Raw genomic sequence first — 20,981 nt, forward strand, 5'->3', positions numbered from 1 at the left:
TGACGCTTACCCTACTGGTATACCGGGTCTATGCTCACAGTTTTCAGTGGACAGGAGTCCGTGTTGCTCATTTACTTCCTTTGTACGTGTTATTTTGTTGTTTTTTTTTTTCATTTTCGTTGTTGTATATTTTCTTTTTTCTAGTGTTTTTCTTCGTTCGAATCATGGTTCTTGTGTTTTCCTATTCATTACATTAATGTACACTCTTCACAAATGGGCAACATGTGCACATTAAACGATAATGTAATGCCACTGAAGATAAATGACCAACATCTATAGGGGTGCACTATACAGTTACATTACGGCACACTGTTTCGCAGACCAAGTTATCCCCGTCAAACTGAAAATTAAAAGTTGAAATTTGGTGGATTTATTGTTTAAATGTAGTTAAGCATTTATACATCGACAGATGTAATATATGTAATGGTAAACAGGTGTAATTTTAATGAAGAATAGTATCCGGAATGTTTCAGTCCCCTGCCGTACAAGGATCTCTCCTCAGCATCAGATGGTATGTCGCACGAACTCACCTACTCCATGCATGCTTTCATCCTGTGGTAGTGTCTAAGCGCCTGATATTTGATTAAATATAGTATTTGGCTGTTAGTTTTGGTTGATTGATTGATTGATTGTTGGGGTTTAACGCCCGAGCAGCAATATTTCAGCTATATTCAGACGATGAACATGAAGTGGATGATAAAATGAACATGAAATGATGATGAAATGAAAAATGGGATGGGACACAAGGACAATGGGGTCGACAAATTTTGATTGCCACTGGAAATAGTGAAAGGTGGGTAAGGCCAGGCAATTTAGCCTCCTGTGGCGGAGCCCTATGGTTCCTACTCCGGGAGAATATCACAGTAGGGTCTTTATAACGTGCGAGGAACGTGGCATCTTTCCCAACACAGTGCACCACTATGGTTTGAGGAAAGGTCTTCCGTATTATAGCCTGACAACCCCAGCATGTAACACACCAGGGGTACCCCATTACACCACCTGGGACACACAACCCATTTGCTCTGCAGGCAGAGCCCCCTAGCCCCCGGCTAGGGTTCTGAGGACCATTTAGTCGCCTTTTACGACAAGCTTAGCGCTGCTGCAGGCCTATTTTTTTTACGCCCGGCCCTGCACGGGGCTTTCAGTTTTGGAAAGGCACCCTTGATTTGTACTTAAACTCAGTAATATTTTGTTCAGTATATTACCATGGCTACTGGATTTTATAACAATAATCATTAAATTACTTATAAATGTCTTGAACTTCCATACACCAAGAATTTCAAAAATATGCATTTTTTATGACAAATCACTAGAAATTTCTGTGCGGACTGCCTCAAAATAATAGCTTTATTTCAACAAAATGAGACCAAATTTTCAAAAATGACCTAACTGTATTATACTACCAAAATCATGTTTGTTTAACCGGTACGAACCAACTTTCTTTATATCTACTTCCGGTTCGTTTCCCGTACTTCAGATGAACCACTGGGTACGAACCAATATCTACACTTATACAAGCTTCGAACAGCTCCCGTGTATCTCATTTTTCTGAGGGAGTCGGTATAGTTTCGCCTTTTACCCTTTGACCTTAAAGACGCTCTTCTATGGAAACACAAGTCACCTGATCGCAATTCTGTTTCCCGACTGGCCAAATACTGATAACTTAGTGGCGTTCGAAAAACTTGAACTGTATATTGAGTGCCATGTGTTATTTTCTTGAATAAAATGTTAAAAATTATAAGAACTAAATTTTACTGCGTCGGCTATCTTTTTTAAAGATAGTACTTGTTAATCTTAACCGGAAACATTTCGAATGAAAGCGCTCAAGGTCACTGAATGATTGATTCCTGGGCTATTTTATACCCTAATTCTTGAGTTATATTTAGTTAGCTATTCAATTTTTCATCCAGGAACGATTTTTTGTCTAAATAAAATTACCAAAGGGAACGATTTCATACCAAAATACAGGCGGTTTTATGATTAAATGATGAAGAGAAGGTTCGACGCTTCGCTTGATTTCGTTTTTTTCTTTTTTTTACAAATGAACAAGATTCAGTCTATGTTCTATTGAGATCAAAGGCATTTTCGTCCGTATACAAATTTTATTAAGAAGATAGAATATCATTCCTGTTTGTGCGTTACCATTTTAAAGCAGTTGTAGGTATGCATAAGGTCCTACCAGAAAGATATACAAGACACCTACCTTGCGTAAAAGTACTAGTACGCCATCTTGTCACACACATCTTGTCTCGTGACACACTTAGTCCTATTCCTTGACAAATCATGACAGAAACAGTCCTGGGTCGTGACAAAAAAAAAGATAAGCTGTTCTAAAATGTCATACTCCTGCACACTATGGGTGACGTCATTTAGAACAGAAAGTCCAGTTTTAAAATGAAAGCTGTACTAAATAGATTTTTTTTAAATAAAAAAAAACTATTTTTAAAAATAGTTTTTTGCTCGTACATTTCAAAAAAAAAAAAAAAAAAGGCATTCTTTGCCGACCCCGAAACTGTTTGACCGGTAAAAAATTAAAAAATTGGCAAAATTTAACAAAGATGGTATATGACATGAATCCGCTCTATTTAAGAGGGAACCGAAATGCTTCGTTCGCCAGAAGACTAATGCCTTCCACATATTAAACTTATATTTTTACATCTACTAAGCTCATTTCAAATTAGCATATTAAAACTTAAAGAGACATATAAATGCCCCTATTTCCCACGTTGCCTCAGTCATAACTATAGTTCATCATGGGTCTTATATCGGTTGGCCGTAGTATCAAGAGCTGGCATTTGGTGCAGCCAAAAATCAACCGACTCTCTGTTTGCATTCTGTTTTAGGGTAATCTCGACATCAAAGTCGAGGTAGTGTTTTTCTTCATGGTCATATTGCTTCCACTGTACGGGTCCGTCACCAGCATCTGGAATACTACAAAAATGAATGTGAACAGTTTGTTAAACGACAGTACAATCAATTTTTTATATTCTATACTAAACCGGTATACTACAACAAAATCAATAAGCACATGAATCTGGTGTCTGTCATAATCAAATTTTTTATTTGATGCGGCATACCATGTTCAAGTAAAGTTGAAGATTATAATCCTACTATAAGTAACTTACACAAGTTCCTATCCGTCGATATGGCGATGGCAGAAGCAGGCAGTGCAAGGAAAAAGTCACAATAGCGAGAAAAATATCTCGACTTTTCGCCGTATGTGTCGTGGAATATCGCGATAGCTTACCTCGGCTTGTCACGATAACAGAAACTCATATCCATCTACTAGTATATAGTCATTCACCGAGGTGAATGACAAACATATTGTAATTACCTACCCTGATTTTGCAAACGATGTGAAATATTTTATCAGGTTAGCTGATAATCTCTTCTCTTCTTCTGTGAACTGAGCTGAGCTTTTGTTCATAGAAGGAAGCATGACTTCTGCCTCAAACATATATTGCAATTCCTCCGCGTGTGCGCATCCCTTTGCGTATTTCGGTCTAGCACCAAAAAGTCCAATTTCGTTCTCAATTGAAAACATGTACTGATATGTACGGCTTCTAGTTGATATGTGCTTCTCTAACATCGCATGCGTAGAAGAAACCATTAGCACGTCATTCATGAATGTCAACGTTTTCATACTTTGCTCGTCCTGTGAACTGTCGGTTGTGTAAAAGTCGCAAAGCTTTTCTTTTAGGTCAAAGTCATTGTTGTAGTATCTTTTTACAATCGGTTTGACAACACCTTCACAGAGGAAGTTGGCAGGAAGAGATTCTGTCGCATTAAAAGCAAAGAACTTCTGGGTTTGGTGCGGAATACCAACGGCAGCCGTTATAAGTTCATTTGAAGTATAGCCTGTTATAAAATCGATGGAATGAAAGAATTTTGAAACTTCTGATACACTGTTTTCCAAATCAATAAGAGGATCTGTTTCAAAAAGTAACCCATCAACGACTGGAGAATGAGGTAGAAAAATGACCTCAAACGAATCCGCTGGTTTTGAATCTGTGCCAAACGTATTATCTAGTAATTGAGTGTAATCCATACCGCGAAGACAATCGACGAACTTGTACATGTTATTAAGTGGACACTGAGTCTTCGCTGCAAAGTTTATTAAACGTTCATTTGTTAGTTTCGACTGTTTTGGAGCTAAATTAATCTGATTTATAGTTCCACTTTGTGCAATTGCTCTTTGGAACAAACCTCCATTTGATGGTATGAGTGTCATAAAATTTACGCTCCATCCACCTGCAGATTCGCCAAAAATGGTGACAGTATTTGAATCACCTCCAAATGATTCGATATTATCATGTACCCATTGTAAAGCAAGCTTTTGGTCCCACAAACCGTAATTACCCAAAGCTGCTGGATGGTCTAGCGCCAAAAAGCCTAAAGCGTCCAGACGATAATTAATGGCGACAACAATTACGTCAGCAGATGTCGCTATCCACCCACCATCATACTGGTTTGAGTATCCGACCATTAGTGCTCCTCCGTGTATCCAGACCATAACAGGTAACTTCCTACTCACGTCCAAGAAATTTGGGACATAAACATTAAGGAATAGACAATCTTCAGACATGTTGTCGGGAGCAAAGTCTTTGAATGTTTCTGGAATGTGTTGTGGACATCCTGCTCCATAAGATGTTGCATCTAATGTTCCTGTCCATTTATCAACAGGTACTGGGTTACGGAAACGTAAATCTCCAACTGGAGGCTTCCCATATGGTATTCCTTTAAATTTAAAGACGGTTTCACTTGTTTGTTTGCATTTTTCTTCGACCCCTCTTATATGCCCCAATGGCGTGTTAACTGTTGGGGGATCTGCGCGAACTTTCTGTGTCACTGCGATCATAAGAAGCAAGAAGTGCCTCATTTTGTTCATCGTCCACTTTCTGTCTATTGTCTAACAAAAGAAAATGCATTTAATCAATAGTTACATTATACAAATTAAATACATTTTCAAATGTTTGGTAGCTTGAAGGAGTATTATAGGGCCGGATCGAAGATTTCTGATTAAGGAGAGGGGTTAATATAGGTAAATTAGGGCAAGATTAAGGAAAATCATGATTTCAGGCATAAAAGAGATGGCCTGCGCCTCCCTCCTCTGAATCTACCACTGACTTAGAATTACCATGACCGTTGTTGTAGATACAATCTATCATTTGAATACAATAACTAAATGATTGTTTCAAGTCACTATTTAAACGTTTATAGTTGGTAGTGCTTTAAATGAAATACGTCATCGTTTTTGTCCATAATTTTCAAGATTTTAAAACGCGTGACAACTGCAAGTCCTATCTAAACCACGACCAAAGTCAACAAGTATTTGTTATGTTCTCCTCCTCGGTATATGTTTTGCATGTGGAAGTCAAGTTCCAAACATGAAATAGCTATTGTCTATAATAATGACGGGAGTATGACGTTGTTTTTGTCATGAAATGTCTGTATGTGGACGACCATAAGATTCTGAGGGGGTTGGGCTATAAATATCATGGCATAAAAAATGGAAATAATAATTCCGGTCTCCACTACCTGAAAAAAAATCTCCAGAGTCTACTGAACAGTATAATGAATATAAATTATCTACCCGTGTAGACAAATGCTATTCTGTCACCTTCCGAATCAAATGGTCGTCCCCTAAATGTATAAGAATTTGTTATTTAAACATGTTTAAATCGAAACTGATTTACACACAAGTCTTATGAGTAGAACCTTGAATGATAATATTAATAAGATCTTTATTGTGTGATACATCCATTTGGGTCAAGACATTACACATTTTAATCTCCGTTGCATTATTTATATAACAGCCAAATGTTTTAGGGCATTTATATTCTCATTATTAAATAGCCATAAGATATTTCTACTATGAAATATTTTGAGATGAACATCGTCTATCTCGCTGGTAAAAAAATATCTGGTAGGACTGGTAATTTATGAACAGTTTGAATAAATTAAGGTTTAAGACATCACCTTGTCTAATCCCAAGGAGTGAGCTGAAGGTGGGGTAATGTTAATATCCACTTTAATGTAAACTTCATTTTGTTCAAACATGTGTTTTATTATATCATAAAATTTACCTCCGATATTGTTTTCAAGTAATAAGTATTTAATTCTAGAGTGGATTACGGAGTCAAATGCTTTCTGGAAATCTACAAAGCAAGCATAGAGTGTCTTGTCAATGGTATTAGGTTTACTGTCTATAATTGTTCGTAAAACAAACATGTGATATGTAGTTCTTGACGTCTTTGTAAAACCAATTTAACAAGGGTGGATTGTTTTATTTAATTCAAGAAATTTATCAAGTTTGTGATTGAGGACTAGGTTAAAAGTTTCTCCAATGAGTTTTAATTGCAATGCCTCTTTAATCTGATGGAAATTTGCAGTCCTCTGACTTATAAAGTTGTAATATATAATATGAAGTTGACCATTAATTTGGATTTATACTAGTAGGAGTTGAATACAAGGTTGAACAATTCATCTAAGGGTGCACTATACAGTAACATTAAGGCGCACTGTTTCGCCCACCAAGTTACCCCGGTCAAATTTTGTAAAACTTAAAATTAAAAGTTGAAATATGGTGGATATATTGTTTAAATATAGCTAAGCATTTATACATAGACAGATGTAATATATGTAATGGTAAACATGTGTAATTTAAATGAAGAATGGTATCAGGAACGTTTCAGTCCCCTACCGTAATAGCTTCTCTCCTCAGCATCAGATAACTGATTACATGTATCTTTTCTTAGTTTTCTTTGTTTATTGTTTTCCTTGAAATATTTGTAGTAATCCCCATAACAGGGTTAAACTCGACTGACCTATTTGCAGCATTCACAATAATATGATTAAAATTATCTACCGCAGGTTCGAGAACACAATTAATTTCATAGTGCATTTCAACAGACGCATTTTAACATATAAAAAATTCCACCGCTTCAATCTCAATAAAACTTCACCAATATGAAAACATGTATTAAAACAGATTTCTACAAGAGTGCCAGAAAATTCACCATAATTTTTTTTATTTTTAGTACCAATGCTTCGGAGACCCCGTAGACATGAAAAGTGACCACTGCCAAATATCCTAAATTTTGACCTTCTTCCACAGGACTAAATCACAACTTCCACATAAAATTACAGGGTAAAAAAATCCCTTGTAAATTTTATCCTTGTCCTACATTTCTGCAGCAAATACTCAGCAATAAAGTATAGGACAGCAAAAAAATCAGGAAGAAACACACTAAAAACAAGTACTGCCTTTAAATCAGATAGAAGTCTTCAAAGTCGTTAATCGTCAAATATTCACTGTCACTGACTTTGCCATACTTTAAACATCCAAAATGGTACAAATGCGATATGCTCTAAAATCGGGCAACTTCCGCTGAAATCTTGATTCCCTTGATATTATTGCCGTACTCTTTCGTAACCGTTATGACCGCAATGGCTATATATAGACATCGGTGTACTGATAATATATATGACCTTTATATAATTAATTGTACAACGGACGCCTGTGTTGGAATCGGAAACTGGATAATATTACATAAATACAATGCTAAATGATCGTTTTATCTTTTAATGTAAATTTCCTGTTTTAATACAACTAAAGCAAAAAAACAAACAAAAACAAAAAAACACATAGACATGTGTATGATATATTTTAAAAAGGTACGTTGTAGCGATCTTTGGGTCTCTAATGATATTGACCAGAAACCTGTTTATGAACCAGATTTAGCAGCTGGCAATGGTATTCATAAATATCGGAGCGTGTTAATGTATATGACCTATATAGTCTTGGATCGCTACGATGTATCCATCTGAACCATGAAAACTGATTAATTCAACGTGTCATAGTTTTCCTTCCCTCTTTCGTCTACCTCGGACTTGACTTTTTATGAGCAACTCGGTGGGTGTTTCTAGAAAAGCAGAGGACGCTTACCCTACCGGTGCACCTGGTCCATGCTCCCAGTTTTTAGTGGAGTCCGAGTTGCTCATTTGCTTTTGTTACTCTGTATGTATGATTTTAGTTACTTTATGTTCTTTGTTGTGTATGTCTGTTTTCCATGTCTGGTCTTTGTCCTTGGATTACATTCTTTTGGTTACCGCTATAACCTTAGTTCCCTTGATTACTCTTGTAACTAGCCTCAGTGCCTTAATCGGAAACCGGGTAATGTCCAAAGCTTACTGATCATTTCATGTTAACTTCCCGTTCTCATACAAGCTAGAAACACACGTAGAACACACGTGGATAATATTTAAGAGGTACATTTTTATCTCGTATGAATCGGGAACTACAACTCTATGCGGTGAACACGGCGAAGATCTGCTGGATTATGTGGTGTATGACTACACATGAATCATGCAAATCATATGCGAATATTAAATACAGAAATTACGAGTCCAAGAAGTTGCTAACACTATTAGCGTCTTAAAAAGATAGCCAACGCAGTAAAATTTTGTTCGTTTTTCTTTTCTACATTTTATTCAGGAAATAACACATGACACGCAATTTCAATTTTAGATACAGTTTTTTTCGAACGCTCCTTAGTTATCAGTATTTGGCCAATCGGGAAACAGAATTGCGATTAGGTGACTTGCGTTTCCATAGAAGAGCGTCTTTAAGGTCAAAGGGCAAAATACGTAACTATATCGACTGCGTCGGAAAAGGGATCTATATTAACTCGTACCCGCAATATTAATTTCCCTGGAAATGGGAATTACTAAAAGGCGAAACGGAAACGGAATACGGAAAACGGAAAGAATGCAAGAAGAAGAGTTATGCTTCTTACCTTAATCAAGTCGTTATGGTTCTACTAAAGTCAATATATTTTTTGTATCTAGGACATTCCTTGTTTAATTGTTTTAATCCATCAAACAAAGAATATTCCGTAAATATTTCTATGACGCTGTTTATCTAATAACCAAAACATGCTGTCTTGTCACGCTTAGGATTGAACGAATGATAAAAGAGAAATATTCAAAATGTTTTTTTTACCGCCAACACGAACATTCTTGTTCATTTTATCATCTATATCATGTTCATCGTCTGAATATAGCTGAAATATTGCTGCTCGGACGTTAAACCCCAACAAACAAACAAACAAACAATCTTCGGAAGTAGCCTTTAGGTTTTCCTCAGACATACTAGTCTTCTGGCTGCAAATCCCGTTGTTCGTCACTGTTGTCTGACATTTGCTTACACGTTGTGCCTCAGTCTCTTCCTCTGTTTATTTTGGATTGAAATTATAGGGGGAAAGTCCCAAATTTGCACTTTCTTCGGACATCGTAATAAATAATCTATTTACTTTCACTTTACAAACCGACTCCGTGACGTCACAGCTCAACCGATCATGGTGGCGCTCATAGGCGCGGGAAATTCAAATTCCCTAATAATTAATCGCGATTAATTAGTTAAGAAATGGAAATGATTTTGTTTCAATTTAATTTTCATGAACATTTAATAGATTAGTATCGATATTTATGACTTGCACAATAACACAGTCTTCTCCTTTAAACACTGAAATTCAGATATCCCTGGTCCTAAATGTATTATTCAGGGAAAGTGGACATTGATTTGCATAAAATAATTGTCATTTCTTCAAATTTTGAATAATTATAAAAGTTAATGCTGTCGTCTAGCTAAATATTCAACCAACATTAATACTCGTAAAATATTGAAGTTTTCATTAAATTCTGTTATTGCCCGCTTGTCCTGCACTAGATATTTACAGAATATGTGCACCTCAAAACAAACATATGCCACGGTAAAGATATAGAATTGTCCTTTAAATGTATGTTTACACTAATGTGCTCTGCAAAATATATAATGGGCTACGCCTATGTGTAGATTACTGTATTAAGAAACATTTAGCAAAGTTTCAGGGATTTATTAAACACATTATTGAATCGAATGTGTAATACGTCTAAGGTAGATAAACTAATAAAAAAAGATGATTTCAATGACCTTCCATACAGACCTGGCATGCTAAAGCGGACAAAAGCATCATTTTTATATTAAAAACTAATTTTCTAATTAGAAATAAAAGAACAGCGTTCCAATGTCCACTGCGTGAAAAAAAGATACATTTCAACCAACAAATTGCCATCTTTATCATTGTCAATAAACACTAAAGCATATTTATAATAAATCTTGTAAAACCAAATTCGAAGTAATTTTTCATGCCACAAGGGCATCAAGTTTAGTAATCAAAGTCACATCGTCAAAGATTCTCTGTCACTGATTTTAGCTTACTTTCAACATTCGAAATGGCACGAATGCGATATGCTCTAAAATCGGGGAATTTCAGCTAGAATCTTGGTTCCGATGATATGATTGCTCTTTCGTAACCATGATGACCTCAATGATTAATCAAAACAACTGATTACCAGGAACCAGATTAAACAAATGGCAATGGCTATATATAGATATCGGGACCCTGAAAATGTATATGGCCTATGTAGTCCCTGTGTTTTAACTGTGATAGGGTCAGTTTATGAATTATTTATATTTATTTCAGAGAAAATTAATTAAGTTGAGTTCACTATCTTTTTCTTTTCCGAGTATTTGGGTAATCTATCATTTATTCATTTCATTTCTTATTGATAGGCTATCTCTGTCACATATGGTCAGTTCTCTTGTATTTTTATTGGTTCTTGGTTTACTATTCTAAATTTTCCCGGGTATTCGATTCTTAGTTTATGTGTAGGAGAAGACGCTCTTTTGTTGTCTTAGTTATTTGGAAAAAATACACATATTGATTTGGTTTCATTCGTAACTGGAATGCTTGTACATACTTACTGAGGTTAGTTAATAATATTTCTGTTTCTTTATTAATTTATTTCACATTTTATTGATTTATGAAAGTGTGCGTACATAAGTAAGTGTGAATGAGATTAAATGCTATTAGGGTAACATTTTATTATTTCACTTATCATATTCGTACAAATATTAAGCAATGATTCATTGTTTATATTTACAAGTTAAGCTAGTTTAGTCAATGACATGAATATCGATTTGTTCATCTAAACTTTAATTATCGGTAATTTTGAACTGACGATCATATGTTATAAGTAGTTATTTTTTTTTACGGATTCGTTTGTTCACGTGAAGGTTTACCTTTAAGACAATCAGTATCCTTGTACCAAATATAGGGTAAGGTTCGTGTTAATGTGTTGTTTATTATTGTTTTTGAAATATTTATGTTTTGGATGTCATATTTTCCATGACATTTTGGTCAATAGTTTTCCTTTACCACCGATTTCTATGTGTAGGTAAAGATATGAGGCTGACTTCACAGTGTCTGTCGTATTCTTTATCTCAAGTTCTTTGGGGTAGATGCAATGTATCAAATCCCCAAAATTAGGATTGTGTAAAGATAATATGTCATCGATATAGCGGAAACTGAGATTAAAGGATCTAGCTAAACGATATTCTTTCTTCGGATCAGATCAGCTATAAAGCCAGCCTCATAAGAGTGAAGGAATAGGTCAGCAAGTAGAGGAGCACAATTTGTTCCCATTGGAATGCCGACTGTTAGTTGGAAAACGCGTCTACCACACTGGACAAATGTGATGTAGGTTAAAAATTCGAGCATTTTGTAAATATCTTCTTCTGTATATTTGGAAGATTATTTGGTATTATGTCTTACAAAGTATGAGGAATCTCTACCAAGAACTATATATATGTATCTAGGTGCACCATCTTTATTGGAAAAACAACGATGTATAATGTTTTTAAGTAGGGACTTTAACTGATTATAGGGAATAGAAGTATACAGTTTTGAAAAATCATGGATTTTAATGCTATTATATTCTGATAATAGTCTTGAACTGATTGTCTCCAAAAGATCTTTCGAATTTTTCAGGATCCATATTGAATTAATACTACGGGAGTAACAAGTGTTGTGGTAGGGCTGCAGACCCTCTTTGACAGCTGTGAGTATAGAAGTCAAAAGTTTTGAAAGATGTTTGGTGGTACATTTTGCGGATCCAGCTATGTAACGTTGTTGCATGGATTCTTATCGGGTTTAGGAATCCAGTACATAGACGGTAAATCATAATCATCGTCCTTGGTAGAGACACCAAAAGAGTATAGCACAGATTTATGGTTTTCCACAATCTCTTCTTTGGAGAGTGTGGTAGCCATATAGGTCTTGTCACTGCTAGTATTTTCTACGTCTACCTCTGATAATAAACAGTGGATGTAAAACGTTTTGCAGACAAAAACAATGTTGTTTTGGGCTTTGTAAAGCTCGTACGACAACATATTTGTCATGAATAGTAGACAATATTTTTTTCTACATCGGGCTTTTTGAAAACTGATGTAGCATTGGCACTCATTGACCTACTTAAAACTTTCGTTCGTTTCAAAATTAAAGACCTCACGGCCTTAAACCACTCAGACAGAGAATCAATGTCTTCTTGATCTCGTTTCAACCATTTTCTTGCATATTCCTCCGCGGCTTCCATAATAACTTTAAAGTTATAATTCCAACTTATGGAGCGTGGTTCACCGTACTTGGGACTTTTAGAAAGGATATTGGGCAGAGATTCGTTTTCTGTGATGGACAAATCTCCCGTAAAGACGTGACCGGAAGGATCATATTTGAATGGAGAGTTTTTGTAAGAACAGTCAGGTGGTTTAGCCTTAAAGGAAGTCCTCAATCTCGAGGTTCTGCAATAGCCTTTTATAATTGAAAATTTTGGATGCAATAGGTGAAGTATAGGAATATGAAATAATTGGTATGGATTTGTCTTTGAAATATTGGGGAATTTTGTTGGTAACGTTTTTGTGATGGAGGATGTTAGCCAAATTAAGTGCAGCTATACCTTTGTTTACAAACGGTATTTGAAGAAATGATTGTTTTTCTTCATCTTGACTTTTCACACAAACTGGTTTAAAGAGTCTGTGAAAACCAATATCCAAAATGATGACAAGAAGTCTGTATAATGATGAGGTAGGGTCAGAAACAGGAGTGTCAAGACTTGTTTTGTAAAAGGAGCGTAGTAGAGTGAGTGGTATAGGATAGAGTTTGGTTCTAATATGATGAAGTCAAAGAGGATTTTTTATGAAAGGGAAGAGGAACATCTATGGAGACGTCAAGTAACTTAGGAGACGTATAGTGGCGATGGCCACGACTCCTTTCCCGTCTTGGATTTTTGTCAAATAAATTCATCACATTTATGCTATTGTTATATTGGCTTGAAAGGTATCCTATACTTTTGATAAAACTGTCATCGCTGAGGTCGTAATAGGAGAACAACCAATCATAATGCATGAAAAAGGCATATGCGAATCAGAAAGGAATTATTTATGCATGCATATTCATTAACCGTTTTGTAACCATACACCGATCTAAGCGCTTACGGTTTGCTTAGGCAAAAACTTTGACACTCTAACCATTCTCCTTGCAGGATGCTAATAATAAAGTAAATGGAACTTTTAAAATAAAGGCGTTACAAATTAAAAATAAAAAAACTTACTTGTAGAAATGAAAAGATCTAACGATTCAATGGCAAGTGTGCTAAAGAGGTCGATATCTAGGACATTGTGATTTCAAATTTATGTGTACACGACCCGGGATTCACAATCTAAATGTTTATTTCGACTACTTAATCAATATTTGTAAAGTGTTCATCTTTCAAACACGGTTGAAAATTTTTAACATACGTGTGCAAAATTTGATACAAGATATAGGGCTAGATTATTCGTCTCGCGGCTTTAGAGGGGGTGGTGCTAATTTGACTTTCGATGATGGGATTTGCTACATAAGGGGCTTCTCCGAATATTTAATTTAGTTGAGGATTACTTTTCATATATATACATGTATATATATATATATGTCTATAATGTTCTAATTTCTATCATTGATTAAGGAAAAACTTCTACTTCAGAGTCTGTTCCAAAATATTTTCATAATTGATGGGTGTACGACCCAAGCCTTCTTTGTTACTACTATTAGCAAGCTGACCGGTGTGATATCTTCTGGGTTTTATAGGTATTGTTATTATTCATGTAGAGACAGTGAATACTATCATGTCATTTAATTAGTTCATCTGGCCGAAGGCCAGTTGAGCTATTGCCATCACTTGGCGTCCGTCGTCGTCGCCCGTCGTCGTTAACAATTTTTCAAGACTCCTCTCCTCTGACACTATTTGACCAACTGGAACCCGACTTGGTATGAATGTTCCTTTGGGTATCCTGCATAGAACTGATGTGGGTATTTTTTATTCGTCGAAAAACATGACGGCCTCTACTAAAAATAGAACATGGGGGTCACACAGTAGTTTATCGGATACATCTCCAAAACCATTAGTTTTCGCCAAATTCTCTTGTTTATACTTTAAAGCATAGGATTACTACTGAGATTATTTCTTCTTCTTTTTTGCCTAGATTAATAGACCACAAGCATATAGTTGATAAAAGGTCAATAAAATATTTACGTACTATGAGACATATAACGAGAATGTGATTATGTTAGAGACAACAATCTCACTAGGATGAAATGTCAGCTAAAGGTCACCCATGGGTCTTCAATGAACGACGATCGAAGAAACCCTCACATTACTGGACAGGCTGCAGTTACTGTATAGTATATACTATTATAATACTGTAATCTTTATAGAAGTTTTTTTTATACAAGAACTCTCCTGATTCCTAATTATATCCACTTAAAGATGGTCTTATATTCTTTTTTCTCCTTTAAGGAACTGACATCCAGAATTTGATGCTGCTTTTCTGTTAACTACTCGTGTTCTTTTTTCACCACGAATGAATTTTGTGGCCTTTGGTTCTTCTAATCTTTTGATATAGTTAGGAATAATGTAGGTTAAAGAGTAGAGAAAAGAGAGAATATATATATGTGACGACTCTATTCGCTACACTGCTCCATCGGATCAAATTGATACAGGGAAGATAATGTAAACTTAGAGAAGGGTCTGAAAAATTCGCAACGATGTTAGAACTGTCAAATTTGCGAAGCAAATTTTTCGTCGTTCCCCTCGCGGTACTCGGACTCGTACCGCTGTGACAACTATGGCAACGCCACCTGCACAAAGTCCAGCGTCCTAGACCACTCGACCAGCTAGCAAATTTGACAGTTCTAACATCGTTGATACGTTTACATTATCTTCACTGTATCAATTTTATCATTTGTTTGGGTGACCTTGTAGGCTTTGTTGACTTTTTTTGCCAAACAAATATATTTATCTTTTGTATGTCTTGTTGAATTTATGATATTTATGATATGCTTATATTATTTATGATTGTCTTGTAATTTATGTATTAATATGATTTGAACGGCAATAGGAATAAACATGATGTTTTCTTTTATTTCAAGCCTAGATGATTGCCTAAATAAACGAAACTCAGCTATCAAAAATTAATCAAGAAGTAAAATCTGAGATAACCCAAGACAAAAACATTGTTTTGAGGTTTAATATAGAGAATGATGCGTACGGGTCTCCTCTTTAATGCTATACACCACGACTCCCTGTCACTATTCCAAATAAAGCCCCTAAAATTGAGTCAAAATGCCCCCCCCCAAGTTTATAGCGTTGGAAAACCTTCAGCAATGTTGCCAATACCAAGAAAAGGGGGGGGGGTGCATCAACAGACGTCATTAGTCCTGTGTATAAGTATATACTGTATATATTATCCATTTACTACCATCAAATGCAACCTATTTGATTTTAGAATTCAATTCATTTGAGTGAAACAGAATTTAAATATTTGGTGCATTACGAAGCTATTATTTATAGACCTCAAAAGAAAGGATTTAGCTGGTAACTAGAACTAAAACGTGCTTAGATGTTTACACTGTTAAGATTAGAAAAAAAAGTATTTTATAGCGTTACCCATTGTAGTATTTAAAATTCAATACGAAGTCTTGAAAAGCATTTAATGTTTAAGCCTGATTAAAATTGATCCTGCATTTTAAGGATATTTAACATAATTTTCAAATTTTAATTAGATTGTCATGCTGTAAGGACTCCTGTTACGAATATATGTTTTGACTGTCGAAAGAATGATAAGTTTTTGTCATTTTTTAAAACTAACATACGCTATTCTGTCAAATCATTTATGCGCCAATTTGTGCATCGAAGGTAATGCTATGTTTTATTTAATTTGCTCAGAAACCTTTTTGGGGTTTTGTCTGTTCATCTTTTATGCATTAATATCTACAAAATGTCATTATGATATAAGACGGTGTTTAAATTTATTAAATGTTAGCATATTTTGCGACAAATAGTTATATCTTTTAATATTTACATAAATAATAATTCTAAGTCTCGAAAGATAAAGAGGCAAAATTGTCGATGAAAGCAAATATTTGACCATGAAGGTATTTCATAATTTAAAACTTATATATAGTCATGTATTTACATATACTAAACATATTTCAAATAAGCATTTAAAAACTTTGAGACATTTAGGTGCCCCTATTTCCCCTTTTGTGCTCACTTATAACTATAGTTCAAGAGTTTACAGTTTAGCTGTATGGTCAGGAGTTGCATGGCACTTGGTGCAGTCACTCGACATCATAGTTAAAGCACAGGAGCTTGCTCCCACTATCAAACATGCAGCCCACAAGTATGTATAACCTAGTGGGTGGCATATTTGATAGTGAGAGTAAACCCCTGTATTATACAAAAATCTCAAATAAGTTCCTATCCGTGGATACGGCGATTTTTTCCACCTGATGTACCAAAGTAAGCCCTGGTGCATAGACGAAGGGTTTACAGGGTATCGAAGGTTTCATATATACACATATGAACGTTTGTAACGAATTTATCCCTGATTGTAGTCCAATAATGTCTTTTTACACTAAGATGGTCAAAAAGTAACGTATTTTGATATTATCATATATATAGCAGAGTTTTATCGAAATCAATGTGTCCCGTGAAAAAAAATCGATAATAGACCCTTTTGTGGTAAGTTGGTGAGCATGCTCAATATACACTTCCGCGAGGTAGAGCTTGGGTAGAACAAAAGAATTTTCCTCGCGGAAGTGTATATTGAGCATGCTCTACGCATGCTCATCGACTACCACAACGTTAGCACAAAAGGGTCTATTCACACTGTACTTTCTCCAAACTATTGACCAAACTTTACGACAAACGTGATGACTTGTCATTCAGAATTTTCAACTTTCCTTTCATATGTGGCAACATCCCTTCAGCACCTGCGTATGGAGTGTTCATATCACAACTCATACGTTATGCCAGAGCTTGCCGAAACTACGCAGACTTTTTGTATCGCTCTAGACTTCTAACAAGTAGGCTTCTGGAACAGGGTTATGTTGCTACAAGATTGAAGTCATCACTACAAAAGTTTTATGGTCGTCATCATGAACTCGTGGATCCTTACGGTTTATCCATCTGCACCATGAAAACTGATTTGTTCAACGTGTCATAGTTTTCATTTCCTCTTTCGACTACTACCCCGGACTTGACTTTTTATGATCAACTCGGCGGGTGTTTCTAGAATAGCAGAGGACGCTTATCCTACCGGTGCACCTGATCCAAGCTCCTAGTTTTTAGTAGAGTCCGAGTTGCTCATTTGCTTTTGTTACTTGGTATGTATTATTTTAGTTACTTTATGCTCTTTGTTGTGTATGTCTGTTTTCCAAGTCTGGTCTTTGTCCCTGGATTACATTCTATCGATTACCGCTAGAACCTTGGTTCCCTTGATCACTCCCACCGGAACGCCACAACATCCGCACTAGCACTAAAGTATGTCAAAATTCTATATGATGAATAGAATAATCAATTGGTTATCGCGAATAATCAAAAGATAATTACTCGTTCCCAAAACGCTTGAAGATTTAACTCGTGCACGAAACAATTTAGCTTGAAAATGTGGTCATATTTTGGTTTTCACTCTTTTCAATCAGTTATCCTACTATTGTTACGAATTTCAGAAAATCTAGTCGTTTTCATTGAAGTGTAGGAACCTATCTTTAGAAGAACCCTACATTCTAAAGTAACGTCGTTAACAGGCTTTTAGACCACAACTGTGTTCGATTTTCGATTGCCATATGAGCAGCACGTGACTTATTCGGCGTGGCTTGTGTGTTTGTAAATGCTGTTCAATTTAATCATGTAAACAAACACACGTATCATTCCGATATGTATCAGCTGTTTTCATTCATTTCAGTAGCGTGAATAAACATCAAATTCATATTTAATATTTTGTAATGTAATAAATATTATGTTTTAGAAAAGTCGTTTTATTTTCCGTAAACATCACTTATACACATACTCGGTAGCACTCGCGCCATCAAGTTTGAAACCAATACTGATATAGCTAGCGTAAAGTGCACTTCCAAATATGGACAAATATGGCGCGTCTAAGATGACCGTTATATGTCATGAAAATGTAAAAAAATGGACCCCTATTGTCCTTTTAGAATCGAAATAAATCACGGATTGTTTTACCACGGGCTGGCCATTTATGTCGCATTATTTTAAAATTTCGATATAAATGGTTAGCCCATGGTAAAACAATGATTAAAGCGAGGGGTAAAATTTCGACATAAATGGTCAGCCCGTGGTAAAACAATGATAATGTGGAGTTCCCGTGATTTATTTTTTTTAAATCGTGAAAATACAATGCTTTAAAAAGTTTGATTTGCATATATGGCGGAATGATTATACATACATACAGTTTGCGGCCAAAAGTGAAACAACCACAACGACTGTAATGTAAGAAATTAAGAAATGTCACTTATTTTGCCAGAAAATATTCCAAGCGTTTTTTTTTTTTTAACAAGAATTCAATATAAAATATCAATTGATGTTCAACGGGAAATGGTTGTAAAGATGTGCCAAACAAATTCCTAGAAATTTACTAGTTCGGGGATAATACGCTCCTGAAGGCAGTTACTGGTTTGAGCATACTTATGGCAAGAAAAACCACCAATATTTGGTATGTGCATGTAAAATCGAGAGCTTAAAAATAGCATCAAGGCAGCTTCATTCTCGAATACTTGGAAAATGATGAGAACCACACCAGTCAAGGAAAAATTAGCAAGCTTCGATGATTAAATATAAATCGAATAATAGCTTTTTTCAAGATGGTTAAAACATGGCACCAGTATGTTCACGAAAAAGACGTAATCAGCTTATTGATGCCGGGTTATTCGACCCAAAAACATTTCGGACCATGACAACCCACATTTCGAATCCCCACCAAAGCCAGACATTTCGACCCATACATATGCCATGACAATAGGAGATTGCATAGGGACAGTAAAACCCGTGTATCATAAATTTTTTACTATTTTTTGAAATTAATAATAACAGGGCGGACCAAAATTATGAAAGAACTTGCTCGGTGTTTGAATGCGTATGTTTCTTCGTGAGTGTTTAAGGTTTCACCTTCCTCATATTGTGATTAAAAATATCTATAAGTATTAATTATTAATATCGTCAAAATTTGTACTTCATCTTGATGAACTGTCAGCTACAACTTCGTTAATTTAACTGTGCATGTTTCCCAATTAAAATTTCCTGGAAATGAGTTTGATTTAGTAGGTATATTATGTTCGTAGAGCTAGGGAATGAGTAAATCAAATGAAAGAGTAATCAAGGGAACCAAGATTCTAGCGGTAATCAGAAAATCCAAAGAATGTAATTCAGGGACAAAGACCAGACATAGAAAACAGACATACACAACAAAGAACATAAAGTAAATAAAATAATACATACAAAGAACAAAAGCAAATGAGCAACTCGGACTCCACTAAAAACTGAGAGCATGGACCAGGTGCACCTGTAGGGTAAGAGTCCTCTGCTATTCTAGAAACACCCGCCGAGTTGATCATAAAAAGTCAAGTCCGGAGTAGTCGAAAGAGGAAAAGGAAACTATGACACGTTGAACAAATCAGTTTTCATGGTGCAGATGGATAAACCGTAAGGATCCACGAGTTCATGATGACGACCATAAAACTTTTGTAGTGATGACTCCAATCTTGTAGCAACATAACCCTGTTCCAGAAGCCTACTTGTTAGAAGTCTAGAATGATAAAAATGTCAACGTAGTTTCGGCAAGCTCTGGCATAACGTATGAGTTGTGATATGAACACTCCATACGCAGGTGCTGAAGGGATGTTGCCACATATGAAAGGAAAGTTGAAAATTCTGAATGAAAAGTCATCACGTTTGTCGTAACGTTTGGTCAATAGTTTTTTTTCTTTACCATCGATTTCCAAGTTTAGCTAAAGATATGAGGCTGAACTCACAGTGGCTGTAGTATCCTTTATCTCAAGTTCTTTGGGGTAGATGCAATGTATACAATAAAAAGATGAAAGCATACAATAAAAAGATCAAACAATTTGTCGACGGGCGTGCTTAAGAAGTCGATATCTAGGACGCCGTGTTTACTCTTCTCCGAATGTTATCTTAAAACCGTTTATTTCGATTACTAAAATCAACAGTAACTGTTGTGTTTATCTTTCATATACGGTTGGAATTCACTTAAGTCCAGTTTTACATACGTAAGCTTAACTGCAAAGTAACCTAAAATTTGCATACCAAGAAGTTGTATTTCCACATTAAGGGCTCATGTATGGCACGGTATCTTGGTAAAAAATAAGCATTTAAGCATATACTTAATTCGGTTTATGCATATGCTTAAATCGAATTTGCACGTACTTAATTATTTATGAAATTATCCCTAGTATGCTTAAATATTTATGCATAGGCATAAATCGATGATTTTAGCATTATTTTTATGCATAAATCGGATTTAACTTATGCATAATTATTTAAGCAAATGCATAAATACGTATTTCTTACCCTGATACCGCGCCATACATATATAAGCATGGTTGACGGTACAAACAATCATGCACATAATTTTATGCAATACACAAAATACATGTCCCTGAAATTTGTAATGATGACAAGAATAGATTTGCTATAAAACAAGGGTTTATATCCTCTTATTAACCAACTACCCAAAATACGTT

At 35.4% G+C, this 20,981-nt stretch overlaps 1 protein-coding gene across 1 annotated transcript; it reads right to left on the minus strand.

Moving 5' to 3' along the window:
* Positions 1-354: 354 nt before the first annotated feature.
* On the minus strand, positions 355-13,592 carry LOC148625079 (fatty acyl-CoA hydrolase precursor, medium chain-like). Its single transcript, XM_088568364.1, has 3 exons — positions 13,492-13,592; positions 3,339-4,909; positions 355-2,931 (listed from the first exon to the last, which is right to left on the minus strand). Exons 2-3 carry the CDS (start codon positions 4,886-4,888, stop codon positions 2,742-2,744), a joined length of 1,740 nt encoding a protein of 579 aa, XP_088424490.1. The 5' UTR covers positions 4,889-4,909; positions 13,492-13,592; the 3' UTR covers positions 355-2,741.
* Between the last annotated feature and the right edge of the window lie 7,389 nt (positions 13,593-20,981).

The sequence above is a fragment of the Perna viridis genome, chromosome 2 (genome assembly GCF_037379345.1).
Source record: "Perna viridis isolate PV_CMFRI_1.1 ecotype Kerala chromosome 2, ASM3737934v1, whole genome shotgun sequence".
NCBI lineage: Eukaryota > Metazoa > Mollusca > Bivalvia > Mytilida > Mytilidae > Perna > Perna viridis.

Bases quoted from the DNA above. Each gene is read 5' to 3' on its own strand.
- LOC148625079 (XM_088568364.1), bottom strand. From the start codon at position 4,888: ATGAACAAAATGAGGCACTTCTTGCTTCTTATGATCGCAGTGACACAG. The intron at 2,932-3,338 runs GTAGGTAATTAC...TCATTTTTGTAG, and splicing joins ACATCGTTTGCAAAATCAGG to TATTCCAGATGCTGGTGACG.